Source organism: Melanostigma gelatinosum, assembly GCF_949748355.1.
Source record: "Melanostigma gelatinosum genome assembly, chromosome: 8".
Classification (NCBI taxonomy): Eukaryota; Metazoa; Chordata; class Actinopteri; order Perciformes; family Zoarcidae; genus Melanostigma; species Melanostigma gelatinosum.
The window spans coordinates 11,886,218-11,903,079 of record NC_136641.1 but is presented as its reverse complement, the minus strand read 5'-3'; the positions used below and the strand labels follow the sequence as shown (position 1 = coordinate 11,903,079).

At 43.5% G+C, this 16,862-nt stretch overlaps 4 protein-coding genes across 4 annotated transcripts; 2 read left to right on the top strand and 2 right to left on the bottom strand.

Moving 5' to 3' along the window:
- Positions 1-829: 829 nt before the first annotated feature.
- On the top strand, positions 830-6,133 carry tmem51a (transmembrane protein 51a). Its single transcript, XM_079272779.1, has 3 exons — positions 830-944; positions 2,702-3,143; positions 3,334-6,133. Exons 2-3 carry the CDS (start codon positions 2,737-2,739, stop codon positions 3,749-3,751), a joined length of 825 nt encoding a protein of 274 aa, XP_079128905.1. The 5' UTR covers positions 830-944; positions 2,702-2,736; the 3' UTR covers positions 3,752-6,133.
- A 417-nt stretch (positions 6,134-6,550) lies between these two features.
- On the bottom strand, positions 6,551-9,933 carry LOC306780665 (chymotrypsin-like elastase family member 2A; the record flags this gene model as incomplete). The annotated part of the gene is made up of 8 exons (XM_079273100.1): positions 6,551-6,568; positions 6,698-6,850; positions 7,092-7,237; positions 7,851-7,987; positions 8,092-8,214; positions 9,186-9,283; positions 9,544-9,632; positions 9,894-9,933. 8 exons carry the CDS (start codon positions 9,931-9,933, stop codon positions 6,551-6,553), a joined length of 804 nt encoding a protein of 267 aa, XP_079129226.1.
- Positions 9,934-10,434: 501 nt separating this feature from the next.
- Positions 10,435-13,113, bottom strand: LOC306780664 (chymotrypsin-like elastase family member 2A; the record flags this gene model as incomplete). Its single annotated transcript, XM_079273099.1, has 7 exons — positions 10,435-10,599; positions 11,077-11,222; positions 11,717-11,853; positions 11,971-12,093; positions 12,294-12,391; positions 12,831-12,919; positions 13,074-13,113. The coding sequence occupies 7 exons, from the start codon at positions 13,111-13,113 to the stop codon at positions 10,435-10,437; spliced, it is 798 nt and encodes a 265-aa protein (XP_079129225.1).
- Positions 13,114-14,195: 1,082 nt separating this feature from the next.
- Positions 14,196-16,619, top strand: LOC306780663 (chymotrypsin-like elastase family member 2A; the record flags this gene model as incomplete). Its single annotated transcript, XM_079273098.1, has 8 exons — positions 14,196-14,235; positions 14,449-14,537; positions 14,630-14,727; positions 14,907-15,029; positions 15,154-15,290; positions 15,784-15,929; positions 16,086-16,238; positions 16,602-16,619. The coding sequence occupies exons 1-8, from the start codon at positions 14,199-14,201 to the stop codon at positions 16,617-16,619; spliced, it is 801 nt and encodes a 266-aa protein (XP_079129224.1). The 5' UTR covers positions 14,196-14,198.
- Positions 16,620-16,862: the final 243 nt, after the last annotated feature.

Below are 16,862 nucleotides of genomic sequence, written 5' to 3'. Positions count from 1 at the left end.
TTCTGAAATGGGCTATTCTGCATAATGAGTACTTTTCCTTTATACTTTAAGTATATATTGATGCTTTAAAATTAGTAATATTTTGAATGCAGGACTTGCACTTGTCAGACTGTAAAATATTGCTACTTTTACTGAAATAAAGGAGCTGACTACTTCTTCCATCATTGTCTGCGAGCAAAATAAGGAGCCACAACATCTGCAGTGAAAAGCAGTGGTGTGCATGTGGACATTGTTGTTACTTTTGTAGAGTTTAAAAGCAGTTGTTGATTTTCATTTAAACTTAATATTCATCTATTATTAATTTATTATTAAAACCCCTTTTTCTTCCTGTGTTGACTTTTTTGCTCCCTGCAGCAGACAAATGGTACATTTTTGTTTTTGCACGTTCAGCTCTGAATAAAGCCTCTCTCTGGGGTACACCAGCTTAGCATTTAATTAGAAATGTACTGAATACTAACTCTAATTTGGATGCAATTAGTGCCAAATAACATAGTTCTTTGCAGGAAAGTCCCGAAGATATTATTTTTTTTAAAGAAAGAAACTGCAAATCATCTAGCGCGTTCAAAGGTTGATACTAGCTTATGTTTCCGTCTGCAGAAGACAGAAGACAATTTTTGCACAAAAGCCAAACGCATTCCCCCCCCACATATACTTTCGCTTCCTTCCATCAACCAGCCCGAGAGCGAAAGAGTTAACTTTGAAACTGGAAGTGCATCAGTGAGCCCCCTCCTTCCTCTTGCTCTCCGTCTGGGCCCATCCGTCTCAGGGAAAGTTCCTCACTGTCTGTCCCCAAATTACGCCACAAACACTGGTGTCTGTGTCGGCAGAGCGTGGAAATAAACGCCACACCTCTTTGAGAAGAAGAAGTACCTCTTTGAGAAGAAGAAGTACCTCTTTGAGAAGAAGAAGAACAAAAAGAAGAGTGTCGTCAAAACGATGCAAGGGTGAGTGTAAAGCCGGTGTACTCGTTCGCTGAGTTTTTTAAATTTTGTATCGTTGAAATGTTACTAAAAGTTACTCAGTAGCCAAAGTTTTTCGAAGGATGTGGAAAGTTTATGTTGCGCTGCTTCAGGCTACGGATCCCGCGGTGGTCAAAGTAAGCAACCGTAGACTGTAGTGAGCAACCCGCCCAGTGTTAACGGACGCTGCTTCATTTTGAAACTTAATGCTCAAACACGGCCGACCCGTAACACCTGGACGTCCCAATATCATCGCGTAGAGTCGTAACATTTAACGCAAGCTACGCTGTTGAATAAACTCACAGTAATTTTAGAGGTAAACAGTCGGCTCAGACACTTATTTCCGACTGGTGGAAGACACGCATATGATGCTTCTTTTTTTCTTTCTTTTTTTACTTTACTGTAAAACCTGTCATGTGGTGAAATATAACCTTTTAAAGTTTGACTGTAACGCGTCCCACACACGTATGTCCATAACGTGTAATATATCTTCACGTAAATGTTCCTCTAGATTGCACACAACAAGCTTGTTAATGCAGTGTGTGTGTGTGTGTGTAGGAGGCTAACGGGCCAGTTTCTATGTCCTGCTGCCATGATGAGCATACTTCAGTGTCATGCCATGCATTCTTCAGTGGGAGGCTATTCCCAAATTGCCCCCCCCCAGCAGGTCTGGGCATGTTTGAAAGAGTACATGCTGACATAATTTGTGGGCGTATCAAATTGTCTCAGAGGTAATATAATATACGGATAGTTAATTCTTTTAGTTTATTTACTTACTAGTTTATTTACTTCACACCCTCATTCCGTTACCCTCCTTCAGTAGGTCATTAACAATAGTCTGATTTTTCTTTTACATATTGTACATATTATGTTGTAATTTTTGTACGAGATTGTCTGAGATGTATCTTATGTTTTATTTGTTTGTAGCAACTTGCCTCCTGTCGCTGCATTTTTGGCCAGGTCCTCATTTTAAATGAGAACTGGTTCTCTATTGACTGGTGAAATAAAAGTAAAATAGAATCAATAAATACAGTTCCCAGCAGTCCTCATCTGATCTAGCACATATAGAATAGTTCCACTGCAGGGTGGCCTTGTGACCGATGGCATCTCACAAGTATGTGGTAGATGTGTGCGGATCGGTCATACTCAGAGAATCATGTTACTCTGTGCAACAGCTTGATTAATGCTAAACTAATAATGTTTCCTTTTACACGGAAGCACATAACGATCAATACAATACATACTAAATCTGTGAAAAGAGAGTAACATAGCAAACTGTTGTATTTATATTAAAGCCAAGATATATGTTTGCAGTGACCACGGCTGTCCTTATCTAACCTTGCAATGTCTTTGCATTGTGTAACGAATGACTTTGAAAGTCTGCTGTCAATCTTTACCACGCAACACACCCATTCTCAGAAGCCTCTACAAAGGTAGTGTTACCTCAGTGACGTTCATGTCCTGTCATTTTGACTGAAACATGGGTTTGTACTCTCATAAAGAACAAATATGTTAGCAGCAGCAACATCTTCAGTTCGGGACAGCTCTGACTGGTGATTCCAATACCAGCTCATAAGAGTTAGGGGCCACATATTGTGTCTGTTAAGCACGAGTATTATTTCACAGACAGGCCAGGACCTATGTTGAGCATTTAGATTTTTGTTTCTGTTATTCTTTCCGTGACAGTGTGTGTGGTATGTTTCTCAGTTTGTGTCTGACCTCACAAGCCTTTCTCTCTACAGTTTCTGACCTCACTGAAGGTTAGGGGACCGACAAGATGCGTTCCGGCGTGGATGGACCAGTAGGCCCCATTGGCAGAGGAGGCACTGGCAACAACAACAACAACAACACCAGCAATGAAAACAGTGGAAACTCAGGTTCCCAGTATGCACTATGTGCCCTGGGGGTGGGGCTTGTTGCCCTCGGTATCGTGATGATTGTGTGGAGCGTGGTACCTGCAGACGTGGCCGGCAACAGCAGCAGCGGTTCGGGAGGAGATGCTGTAACAAGTGGCAGGAAACACAAAGCGTCTTCCGTGGCCTTTGTCCTGGTGGGGTCTGGAGTGGTCATGCTGCTGCTGTCTTTGTGTCTGGGAATGCGGAACAAACAGCGGGAGCAGCAGAGGCTTCAGGAGGTCCAGAACCGCGGAGGAGTGGCAGCGAGGGAGCAGGAGGAGAGACAAACGTAAGTCCGACCATAGCGTTCTAGCTCAACAACATTTGGACCGTAGGAATGAATAGTAGGCCTTCCAATATGTTGTTATGTCCGTGAGCAGAGCATTAATGTGACCATGTGAACTGGCAAATATTGTGCATGTATGATAGATTTGTTTTATTTATTGTATTTTTATTTTGTGTCCAATAAATGTCTGCAGTGCTGAGGAGCAAGCCCACCGTTACTCTGTACCCAGCTATGAAGAGGCAGTGTGCAGTGGCCAGTACCCCGTCCGTCAGAGCAACCTTCGGCCCAGCAGCTCCCAGCTACCGTCCTACGATGACCTCGTCCAAGTTGACGGTGTGCAGTATGAATTCGAGGGGTCGGAGGTCACGACTACCGGAGCACAGCCCGCTCCGGCTCCAACTGCTCCCCCCGCCGCCGCCGCCGCTGCTGCTGCCACATCAAATCGCAGACCCGGGAAAAATAGCCGCAAGCTCCTCCCTATCAAGATCCGCAGGATTAAATCAGAGAAGCTGCACATGAAAAACATTGACAACTCTCTGCCAGCTACTGGATTCAGTATAGAACCACTGACCCCACCGCCGCAGTATGAGGACAAAGTGCCTCCGCTTTAAGATCAAGCCGATCGCGCTCAAAACAATCTACTGAAAATTCCCTGGAATCCTCCACGATCACCCTTTTGTGGGATCTGGATCTGTGTTTTTTTTTTTATACCGAGACTTGAAGATGGCACTTCTTGCAGGAAATTCTCAGTGGCACATTTTTAAAAGAATAAAGTACAGTATTTGATACATAATTCAATGAACAGAGAAATCATTGTTGTTTTCAAAATGTTGGATCTCTGAAACCAGATAGTGATGGACGTAGTTGCTGGAACCGTCCTCCCCGTGACAGATTGGATTAAAGGCACACACCAAGTCATTTTCCGTTCATGCGTCATCTTCCTGCGCTTCGCTGACCGTACAGGAGAGGTGACTGACAGAGATCATAGGACGTCGTAGATCGGTCATAGTGGGGATTTGTGTGCACACTTAAATAGATATGTGCAGGGCCCTCATTTAGTGAAGTGGCTGCTGTTTGGACAGTGTTTCACCCTGGGAGGGTTTGGGTTACTACTGCCACTAAACGTAGGCTCCACGGTGAGTGACTGAGCATTGACTGTACTCGGCTGACATGAGCTGATGTCACAGAAACGCTCCCTCACTGTCGACAACACTGTCTCTCGCACCGGTTCTTGTGATATGTTGACTGGCGTTGGAGAGAGTCTGCTGAGGTTTTGTGTCTGGATCTTTGAAACCTGGCTCTGGGGTTTTCTTTACATATTCTAAGATGGGACAGCAGACTTCTACTCATGATCAAGATAAAACAAAGCTTTGTCAGCATTTTTCAGCTCCAGCTCCTGTGACTCTTCGCCATAGGCACTGTACCGAAACCTAATGGGAAATGTAGTTGTTGAACGCAAACAAAACACCACTTGTTTTATCTTACTTAGAATATCAAGGCACTCGAATGTTACTGTCCAGTATATTTAAGAGAAAACCCAAATTGTATGTTGCTCCTGAGAAAGACTAAACCCTGTAGAGTACACGGTGAACTGGAGTCGTGCTTCCAGCGAACCAGGCAATGAAAGTCCACATTTTTCTTGCTTTTTAGAAATGTAGCTGCTCCTTCAGCTCACTATTGACCCGTTTACTTTGCCGGTGTGCCGATTGTTGCCACGCAGGCAACACGTAGTCTACATGCATATCTGGTATAAACAATGAGCTTCAGAGCTGGTTGTAACACAACCAAACAGCCAGTCAAAGGGGAAAACCCGGTTGGATGTCAGTTCGGGAGAGAAACCGCTCTGTGATGGATTTAATGGCCACATTGCATGTTCACACTTGCTGGTGCTGCACCAATGGTCACCAAGAGAAATGACTTTCTACGAAGTTGACGGTCTAATTTCATGGAATGTTTAAAGAGTGCTAATGCTAACTGACTGCAGCAGACTGAGTTTGCCCTCCAGCTAAAGTACCGTGAAGTGCCTTCGCGTTCTTAACAACGCTGCTGCTCTTCAGAAGACATTGCACGACAGAGCCCGAGCTGTGATGCTGCTCCTCCGGTGCAGTGCTGCTGTTACTCTCGCAGACCAGCGACAGTGTTGTCTCCGTTTCTCACCAACAGAGAGACTCTTTGACGGTGCAGCTGCGCCATAATAACGGCAACTATTGCTCACGCGCTTTGCTCATCGGCATTCCTGCAACCACAGCTTGACTTGCCGCCCGGTTTTAACTTAGAAGCTTGACAAGAATGAGCAGAACAGAGAAGAAAGACAGCTGTTCGGGAAACTGGTTTGAGCTTTAGCTCTGTGCACTATTTCACCAGCAAACTCGCTTGTCTTCTTCACGTTACACTTGTTTCCAGCTGAAGCCAAATTAAGGGATTTACCGGTCATTCTGTTCACCGTTACACATTTGATGACGTTGCACAACTAAAATATGTTTTCCTCATTTGTTTTGTGGCACTTTTCATGAGTGACGTCATCACCCAGTTCTACAGTGTTTTGGTGAAACTCACTGCAGTGAATACAAAGGAAGCGACTCAGTCATTGTCAGCTGGTCATATTGTACGTTGACATTCTGTTCAGCGGAAGGCAACAAGGGTAATTGAGTCACTTCAGGTTCGTCATTGAAATACAACATTTCAATGTCTCCATTCCTCCGTCTTGTTTTCGAAGTGGAAACTCGCCACATATTGTATTTATTCCATGTGTTCAGTACTGCAGACGTCGTCATTGTACCTCATTTGCAAAGGACCAGTTAACTACATGATTGATTTTATTACTTTGTAGTCAAAATGTTTTACGTTGATGAAATGATTTAGCGGTCGCTTTCTGTTTTACTTAGTGTCCGAAGCCCATGCTGTGTGTTCATTTATTATTGCTTTTTTTATTACTTAAGTCTGTATTTCTTGTACTGTGAAATTTTGCTTTTCTAGGATCATTCTGATTTGTTATTTTCTCTGACGAGTAAAAACCATGAATGTCATGAATATTTATGAGAAATTAAAGTAAGTATTTGTTAACTAACCCAGTGTTTTAAGAGCTGTGATTCATTACATGTTGACTCGTGCAATAATCACCTCTACATCCATACTGTTCACCAGTGCTTCTGTATGCAGCTACTGTATTGAAAGCTGACACAAACATCTGGATGCTAAATAGTTGTCGAGGATCTGCATGGTTTAAAAAGGGCTTCTTGTCCTGGACATGATCCGCACTTTAGCTTAAAGTTAACACCAATGACTCTGCATTCCATTTGTTTGCACTGGTAAACAGCATTTTACTTTTACTTTGCTCTAAGAAAAAAGAAAACGCATTATAAATCATAGTTCTTCTTATTGCTGACGAAAGCACTTGAACGGCTTCTTCTTCAGTGGTTGGTCATGGCCTGCGGAGTAAACAATAAAAAACATCATTTGAATACATTTCCTGTTTTTGAAAACAGGAAGTTAGCTGTTTGCTTCAGGCTCCATTGTTTATGCCGGGAAGGTAATCACAAAATGAAAATGTTCCTCACGTTGTTGATCCAGTCGATGTAGGAGCTGACTTGTGTGAAGACGGTGGGCTTCTGGAGGACGTTGCAGCCCTGACCAGAACCGAAGCTCACCACGCCGTGGACGTCCCAGGAGCCATCGGGGTTCTGGCAATTCAGGGGGCCACCAGAGTCTCCCTGCAGGTCAGCACACACACACACACACACACTGTTGGCTCGCAGCTTATGCTCAGAAACTAAGGAGGCATCACTTCGTCAGGCTAAATTTTCCTTTTAGACCATTTCAAAGTCCTATTCTTCAATCTCCCTTTCCTTTGTGTTTTATGCTGGAGGGAAAGTTGACAGATGACATAGCGGCTTTAATTGACCACTAAATTCCCGTTTCATCTTGAGATCACCCTTCCTTGTATGAACTCACATTGCAGCCTGCAGTGATGCCGTCGCCTCCGGCACAGACCATCTTGTCTGTTGCCAGGACGCTCCACCAGTCGGGCTGTGAGCAGGTATCGTGGCCAACCACCGGCAGGAGAGCCTGCTGCAGGATGTCAGCCGGAGGGCCGCTGGCTGCGGGGGAAGAAATGGCCTTAACTCGGGTGGGAAACAACATTTCTTTGTTGAGGGAGGTTCACTCGGGGGGACAGGTGCAGAGCTGGAAGGAGATCATTTTTGTCCAGGTTTAGAGACTTTGAAACTAATGGCGTCCCAGGTGCTGTAGATGGGATGCCTCTTGAGCCATTTAGCTGCCAGAGTGCTACCTTGATTATGCCGGATTATACTAATTTCTACCATTATAGTTGTGTACTGTATAGTACAAGTATAAGTCTCATATGTCTATATGATGGACTGATAAGAGGGCTGCAAACCGTGCTTTCTATCAGATCTTACTACATGACAGTAAGCAGAGTAAAATCAAGTCAATATTAAACCGAATAAAAACAGCATTTTTAAATTAAAAAAAAAACAGGATTTATCCTGGTTGTGAAGGTCAAAACACCTCAGTCAAGTCAGAATGTGCACTTTTGCTGACCGAGTTATGCTTGTGAAATATTCTTGGCTTGGACATCGACATTTGACCTCGCTTGAATGACAGATGCACAGACGGTGACCTAGACACGGCTAGGCGATGATTCACAGGGTGATTCACAGTGCTGCATTGTGCCGAGACGCGCTCACTCACTGGAGAGTCGACCCCAGCCGGTGACGTAGCAGGGAGCCCCGTGGGGCAGGACGACGCCCCTGTCTGGCACGCAGGCGGGCAGGAGTGTGTCAGAGAAGGTGACCGGGGAGGACAGCTTGATCAGGGCGATGTCGTTACTGCAGAAGACGAAACAATGCACCCACATTTAAAAAGTAATGACAAACTGAATCTGGTTTATGCTGTGTTAATGCCTGCTGATTCTTCGCTTCGCGTCTGTTACCGGCTCAGAATGATGTTGTAGTCCTCGTGAGGGATGATTGTGGCTGCTCTCCGGGCTGTCGAGCCCTCCTCGCTCGTCTCCAGGCTGTGTTTACCCAGCTCCACGCTGTAGTTGTAGCGGTCGCTGTGGGATGTCAGATGACCCGGGGTTCAGACAGTAGTTTTGACTTTTCTGCCTGTGTGTACAAAACTGTGGTCAAGCTGATGGAGGACATTGCGGATGCGTAGTAGTCCTTTTGAGGTCATGCTTGTTTGCTTAGCGGTAACATTTGAGATCTACTTTTTGTACGCTCATTTTTTTTTCTGATTACAAAATGTTTTTACCGGGAAGAAAAACTTCTTGAACTTCTCTACATGTCACACTTCTCTTTCCCTGTGCAGGCATGACGACCATTGCTGCTAATTCTTGAAGAACCACCCTGTTCATTTCCAAAACCAGCAGCTCTTAGGCCCAATTGCAGTCCGGCCCCTCCACCCTCCCACTCCATGACGGAGTATAGTTCACGACTTTAGCCCTGATTCCCCTCTCACCTAGAGTGTTGGATTTTTACATGAATAAACGCAACACATAACAAAGTGACTGATCTACATAAGGGAAGTTAATAAAGACGCGTTGAGGTGTGAAGGATCTTGCAGCGTGCGATTCCCTGTTGCCGGTCGGTCATGTCGTGTGAAAACCACAAGACTTCTGACACAAGACAGCAAGTTGTGTGGTGTGAACGTGGCTGGCAGGAACAGGAACTGTCATAACATCTTCTTGTTTTTAACTCCTGATGTTTATGAGCTGCTTGGCTTTTGTTAACATACTAAACTTTACAATTAAATGTGTTCCATTTTATAGACTACATATGGGTATATTTGATCCTGAATACAATCTCACCTTAACGTGTGTAACGTCTCAATATTGAATGTCATGGCATGGTGAACACATATACTTTCATGAGATGGGCATTTTGAATCACTACTGACTGAGTGCAAGTTGATAAATAAGAGTCGCAAAAGTTCTTAATTACATAACCCCCCCCCCCAGATTGTTGAGCCTTCACAAAAGGAATATGCTGCATTGTAGTTGTGGATATAATGCCTTTCACATACTTGACGCAGTGTGCAGCAGTGAGGACCCAGTCAGAGGAGATGAGAGTGCCTCCACAGACGTGCCTCCAGCGCCCACTGCTGTCCGACTGGAGCGAGACCTGAGAGAGGGCAGAGTGCCGTACTGTGCCTTCAAATTCCTCTCCAATCAATTTCAGCTCTTATCCCTCTATGGCGCTCCGGTGGAGAATTCATCATCAGAAATGCAACATCACCACAACATAGACGATTCAGAGAGTAAATGTGTTCAAGTAGGTGTCATTTGTTCTGTCTGTAGTGGGGAAAAATGAAAATGTCGTGTTCAAACTGATCTGTGGTCGTCAGAGGGAACGTGTTTTTACACATTTCGACCAGACCTCACCTGCCAGGGCCAGCTGTGAGGCCGGACGTCCTCTCCTGCCACCACCCTGCTCAGCACGGGAGGGAAGGTGGGAAGGCCACATCCGTAGGCTGGGATAAGGTTAGCAATATTATATATTGTTTAATATTATATATTGTAATATTATATATTGTTATATTGTGATTTTTGCACCAGACTAAACATAGAAAGTAGGTGGTTTCAAAAGTTCAGTGACCCTTGAACAATTAATGATTTTTCAAACATAATGTGATAATTAAAACTCTTTATAAGAGAAAATAAGTGACTGTTGACCTGGACTACACTACAGCAAATGATCATTAACGTATGTGAGAAGATTTAAACTGTCTTACGGCGAGCTACCAGAAAAGCGAGAACCACTAGCCTCCTCATGACCGTAGAGTGTGTAGTGTGAGCCTAAACCTTGTGTTAACAGGCTCGTATTTATACTGCTACTGTTAACCAGTGTGTGGACTGTCCTGGGAAAGCTGGCTGCACGTGGAAAGTGAAACTGAGAGACTGAGAACACAGCATGTGGTTGGGGACAGGATTTTCCCATCAATACTTCAACATTAGATCCTTTTCTGCTAGTTAAGTATCATGAATCAAAATAAATAAACAATGTATTTATCAAAATAAAACACACAACTTGAATTTTATTTTTTCATTTGCAGTTCCACATTTTATTTATTTGATATGTGCATTGATCCCATGAGCCCGTTCACTCAATAGGCCACCATTGTCTGTGGAAGAGATGATAGAGACATGTTATATTTTGTGCCGCATCATGTTTTCAGCAGTAACACACAGGATATTTATTCTAGTAAAAGATTCTTGACTGTTAAATCTGAAGGAAATAAGCCCAAATAAATCAGCAGTGATGTAGTGAGAGGTTCAGGAGCTTACAGAGCTGATCCAGTCGATGTAGGAGCTGACTTGGGTGAAGACGGTGGGCTTCTTGGGGAAATTGCAGCTGAGCCCGGAGCCAAAGCTGACGATGCCGTGAACCTCCCAGGCACCATCAGTCTTCTGGCAGTTCAGAGGGCCGCCAGAGTCACCCTGAGTAATGTGAGAAGAGCATCTCTTTATATGTTGTAGACCTTTTTAACTGACACCCTTCCTCTGAAATACTGAATGTTATTCACAAAAAGGCATTTTAGGAGAGATAGGTTTGGGGGTAATAACGTACAGTATCAGCAGAGGAATCTCATTTAAAAGACTAAAACATAGAGGGACAGAAGACTTACTGTTTGTATCAATTATTGTCATTATTGATCAGCCTATAGAGTTCCTCTGTCAACCAATTAATTGTTTGGACCATAATTTGTCGCAAAGACGACACATTAAACTAAATATCTTCTGGTTTTGAACAAAGAAAGCCATTTGAATATCATAGAAGACCAAAAACAAAATCACATTTAAGAGGCTGGAATCAGTAAGGAATATAAGGAATATATAACAAAAGATAAAACAAACAGGTTGAGGAAACTTTGGCACTACAGTGCAATGTGTCGTTTTGTCTCATTTTAGACTCACGTTGCAGCCAGACACAACTCCATCTCCACCGGCGCAGACCATGGTATCCTTCACCATAGAACCCCACCAGTCTCGCTTGGTGCAGGTGGCGTAGTCCACCACGGGCAGGAGGGCCTGCTGCAGGATGTCAGCAATGGGACCTCCGGCTGTGTGGAGGAGAGATGCTTACTGGCTCAACTTTAGCTCAGGTGAAAGACTACTGGTGAGCAACACAACCTTAACGAGACAGACGTTTCACCAGACTGGAGCTTTGAAAAAACACTCCGGGATTAGGTCAACAAATAACTGATAGAATTCCTGTAAAAAACGTTTTTTATTTCAGAATAATACCACTCTGCATTAAAAAAAATAATAAAGTCACTATCTAATTGACACAAAATACTAAGATAATAATGTATGCTAACCGAAATACAAATAAACTGTTAGTGTCTGTCGCAGGGCTGTCAAAGAAAGACAGACATAGACACTGTGGGAGGAAACTGGGAGAACATGCAAACTCCACATAGAGGTCCATCCATCCCGGGAATCAAACCCGGGTCTCTCTTGCTTTGAGGAGAAAGTGCAACGCACAGCACCACCATACAGCCCTGGATTATCAATTCGATTTGTATCAAAGAGAGGCAGGAGAGTGGGCACTCACTGGAGATGCGGCCCCATCCAGTGACGTAGCAGGGCTCGTTGTGGGGGAGGAGGAAGCCAGCAGAAGGGAGACAAGCAGCCATGATGCTGTCGGAGAAGGTGACGGGGGACTCCAGCTTGATCAGGGCAATGTCATTACTGGAGAGGAAGCACACGATTAGATTCATCTGAAGACCTGCACAAGTTCACTGAAAGAATCTTTTTGATTTTCAGTCTCGCAATTCATAGCCTTAGTGAGAAGTCATTTTTTTTTACCGGATGAACAAGGAGTTCCACTTCTCATGCACGACAATGTTAGCGGTGCCCATGAACACGACACCCCCCTCTGTCTCAATCAGGTTGTGCTTTCCCATGGCCACTCTGTACTCCCTGCCACTGCTGCACGTTGACAGAGAGAAGAATATGAATATGATTTAAGTAGAAATGTCTTGAAAGCAGATTAAGTCACCTCACAGTTGACATATTTTATGATTCCATACAGCCTGATCCATGTCACTGATTGCTAATATAGATATCAGTGTTGCATTAAGTCTTGATAACCTATCGACATGATTGTTTCAGGCTCCACTGTTTCATACCTGATACAGTGAGCAGCAGTGAGGACCCACTGGCTAGAGATCAGAGTACCTCCACAGGTGTGTCTCCATTCGCCCTGCCTGTTGTACTGCAGGGAAATCTAAAGCATGCATATGAACACAATCAACTTTTAAAATTGTATTTTAGGACTTACTGTTTACAGGCACACATGCAGCTGTTTTTCCAATATTGAATGCACCCTGACTTATGACACTTTTAAATTGTATTTCCATTTGTCTAATTACATTTTATTTTGTTAATTTAATTTATTACATTTTTATTTATTTAGATTCCTTTTTATTGTCATTGTTCTGATGCATTTCTCGGCCCTTTATAAAGCAATTTGAAATTGCCTCTGTGTTTGAAAGATGCTATAAATAAGCTTTCCATTCAACTCAAAATTCAACATTGCTTGATATTAAAAGAGTTTCAGTCTCCTTGTCACATACTGAGCTGTATAAGCCTATACTTTACTTCTCCCTCATGCTGTCTGCTGTCTAGAATAAGTCTTTGTCAGACAGTTGATGTGCTAGTTTTACCTGCCAAGGCCAGCTGTGAGCCCTGACATCCTCTCCTCCAACCACCCTGGTCACCACAGGGGGGAAGGTGGGCAGGCCGCACCCGTAGGCTGAAACGGCAAACGGAGACAGACACTTTTCAAACCCAACTGTTAATCTGCATTCAGGTTCTCAAGAAAGCTGCATGAGAGAAAATGGCTCAGGACAGATGGCTGTAACAGTAGTGTGTGTGTGTGTGTGTGTGTGTGTGTGCAAGATCCTTACCACCAACAACAAAGAGAGCAAAAACAACAAACTTCATCATGTCTGTATCGCGACCGTTTGCAGGGACACGTTTGACATATTTATACCTTTCATGATGTTATGCAACATATGAAACTGGATCAAATTCCTGGAAATGTTGCTGACAAATTGAATACTGGGGTGGAGCTAAGTGGACATCAAAACAGCCTGAAATGACCAGGATTACTAGACCAAGGTGTGCTGGAGTTATGTATAATTTTGAACAAGTCAGTGGAATGAATGTTTTTTTTAGCTTTTATCATCTCAGAGCTGGAGTTGATGCAAAGAGCCTTACTCCATATCAAATGTAGCCCTCTGTCTGATCTCCTCTCGTAGCAGAAGTTTTTCTTGCTCATGAAAGAACTGAATGTTTACTGTGGCCATACTGTAGCATGTGTTAGTTTCTGTAAAACGTGCATACATCTACAAAAACAAGTCTGTGCATAAGCAATGATTGCAATATCTGCTCTTTGTAACGTTTATAACATATTACGATAAAATGCAACTTCGTCACACAGCAGCTGATACTACATGACACGTCAATAGAATCATACTTCATTTTAGTCACGCCATCTACAAAACAATCATGTTTTATTGTTTGCAGCTGAAGTGTTTTCCGTGTCTTAACCTTTTATAATCACATTGAAACACTCGTGTGCACGTTTGATTGCACTTTTTGAGATTGTTAGCATTATTATATAAACCATAAACTGACCTCTGAGCCTGGCAACTTATATTTTTATTTCATACATTGTGTACCTTCATGTATAAAAATAGGACCGCACTTTTAACGTCTTTGATGAACCAATACAGACAGACGTACCATTCTCAAATGAGCGCACAGCCACAGACCGTGAACATCACCTGTTATTCAAAGTTAAAAGACCAACTCGTGTCACAGTGAGACACCTGTGAGGTTCACACAGATGTTGAGGTGAGGAGATAAGGTGTATTTGGAGATATCTGTGGTTACTTATTTCCAAGGTCGATTTATTTTTCCCCACCAACTTTTCCTGGCTGCTCTGAAGGAAAATGTGAAGCAACAGGTCTGTTCACACGTTATATAAGGAGGAGCACGTCTCCCTGAGCTTCTACTGAACAGTCACAATGAAGTTCGTGATCTTGGCTTTGTTTGTCGCTGGTGGTAAGCTCTGATGCTCTTCTGACCAGACAATTAAATGTGTTGCTGTCCACATTCTTTTTACATGAAGAGGTCTCTATGTTTGATAAGAAGCAATGTGTTGAACAGATTTATGTTTTATCCTTGTGCTAAAATTCTGACTTGAAACATTTTTAAAGAATAACATTTGATGTTGCTGCTGATGTTAAGACACCACTCTGTACTGTTGTTTCTTAGCCTACGGGTGTGGCCTGCCCACCTTCCCTCCCACCGTCACCAGGGTGGTTGGTGGAGATGATGTCCGTGAGCACAGCTGGCCCTGGCAGGTTGGCCCCTTCAAGACTTCTCTAAATTCTGTGTCGTCTGTCCATTTCTGTCCAAGACATAAAACACATCACCGTTTTCTCCTCCTCCTCAGGCGTCTCTGCAGTACAAGAGTGGAAGCAGCTACTACCACACATGTGGTGGCACCCTGATCTCCAACCAGTGGGTCCTCACTGCTGCTCACTGCATCGGGTGTGTTTACAAAGTACAAGGTGTACGAGGCACAGAGGACAAAGAGAGACAGAGAGAAATCTGATTATTAATAATCTGTAATTCCACTTTTGTTACCACTGGTAAAAGTATTAATTCAAACACTTTGAGTTCGAAGCAAGGCTGACCCTTGTTTCTGTGTTTTTTTTCTGACCAAGCAGCAGTCGCACCTACAGGGTCTACCTGGGAAAACACAGCATGGAGACCAACAATGAGGCCGATTCCATCGCCATCAGCCCCGCCAAGATCGTCGTCCACGAGAACTGGGACTCTTACAGAATCCGGTGGGCTCCGTCATCGCTCTCCACCTTTTATATATTATGCTGCCGTGACTATTCTGTGCTCTCAAGTGTTCTGCTGCTAATGCTCATACCTATTCTTTTAAATGTGTTTGCATTCATGCTTTAGTAACGACATCGCCCTTATCAAGCTGTCAACTCCTGTCACTTTCTCTGACGCCATCATGGCTGCCTGTCTTCCCAACTCTGGTGACATCCTGGCCCACAATGCTCCCTGCTATGTCACTGGCTGGGGTCGTCTCTGGAGTAAGTCCTATCAACTTTAAAAATGAACTGTCATCCAAGGCTGGCAGCATTAATCAGCATTAATGCTGCCAGCAATCTTATATCTTTCATGTTATATCAACCTCCCTGTTGAAGTTGTGTGAGCACGGCCACTTATTCCACCTTTTCCTCTCACTTTTAAGATACATTTGAGAAACACTGGGCTTGAATTTGAACAGGGCTGTGGAGATTTAGTCCTGTTTTCCATTCCACGAATCAAAGAATAAATGAATGTTACATCTGGTAACACAGAGATTTTGAGAAATTACACCTCATTCTTATAATTTCGCCATTCGTGAAATTAGTGAGAAACATTTCATACAAGATGATACAAATCCTAGAAAACTTTCAGATCTTTAAGAAACTTGGTTTTCCCCCTCTTTTGAGTGGAAACTGGACTGAGTGAACCTAGTTTTGGAATAGACTTGGTCTTGACTGCAGCCCTGAATCTGAAATGCCCCGTTCTCCCCCAAAGCTGGAGGTCCTATTGCCGACATCCTGCAGCAGGCCCTCCTGCCCGTGGTGGACCACGCCACCTGCACCAGGCAAGACTGGTGGGGCAGCCTGGTCACCAACAACATGGTCTGTGCTGGAGGAGAAGGACTGCTGGCCAGCTGCAACGTGAGTCCTATTCCGATTATATTACAAGCTCATGTCATGTTTAATACCAGTCGTTGTAAAGCTAAATCCCAGCCTTACAGTCAAACGTGTCTCGACATTTAATTCTACAAACGCGTTTTCCATCTTCTGTGATTTTTCGTCTCTGTTCCCCTTCAGGGAGACTCCGGCGGTCCCCTGAACTGTCAGAACCCTGATGGCTCCTGGGACGTCCACGGCGTGGTGAGCTTCGGCTCCAGCATGGGCTGCAACTACTCCAAGAAGCCCTCTGTCTTCACTCGGGTCAGCGGCTACATCTCCTGGATCAACAACGTGAGTGAAAACGCATTGGATGGTGGAATATTTGTGCAAAAGAGCTCACGATAGATACATTTGTGTTTATTTTTACTGGCTTTATGATCAAATCAAAAAGCAGAAAGACCTTAAACTACTAATGGACAAACCTTTGTTTGTGCTTATTAAATGGCTTGTAATATTTGACACAACATCTGGAAAATTGTTTTATTTAAAAGGAGCAAAAATCGATTTGTGCATTTTTTATTTCTGCCTAATTTAAATATACGCATTACTAAATATCTCAAGTTGAACTCGAGTTACTCAGCTACTCACAGGTGCTCTAGTGCCATCTAGTGGAGCATTTTTAAATATTCTCTTTATGCTTTCTTTTTCTTCCAGGTGATGACCACGAACTAAGATGTTGTTGGTTTGTGTAATTGTTGGTTCTTGCACTTCAATAAATAAATTATGCAGTGTCTTCAAAATGGTATTGATGTGTTTGTTCAACAACTGTAAGCCTACACTAACCCTAGATTTTGGATGCTTTTTTAGCTGGTCATATGTTTAGTTATAAATCATCAAAGGCCTGTTTTGGAAAAGTTCTCACTTTTCCACTTGGATAACGCTCCCCGACTGATTTTTAGACATTTTTGGATTCCC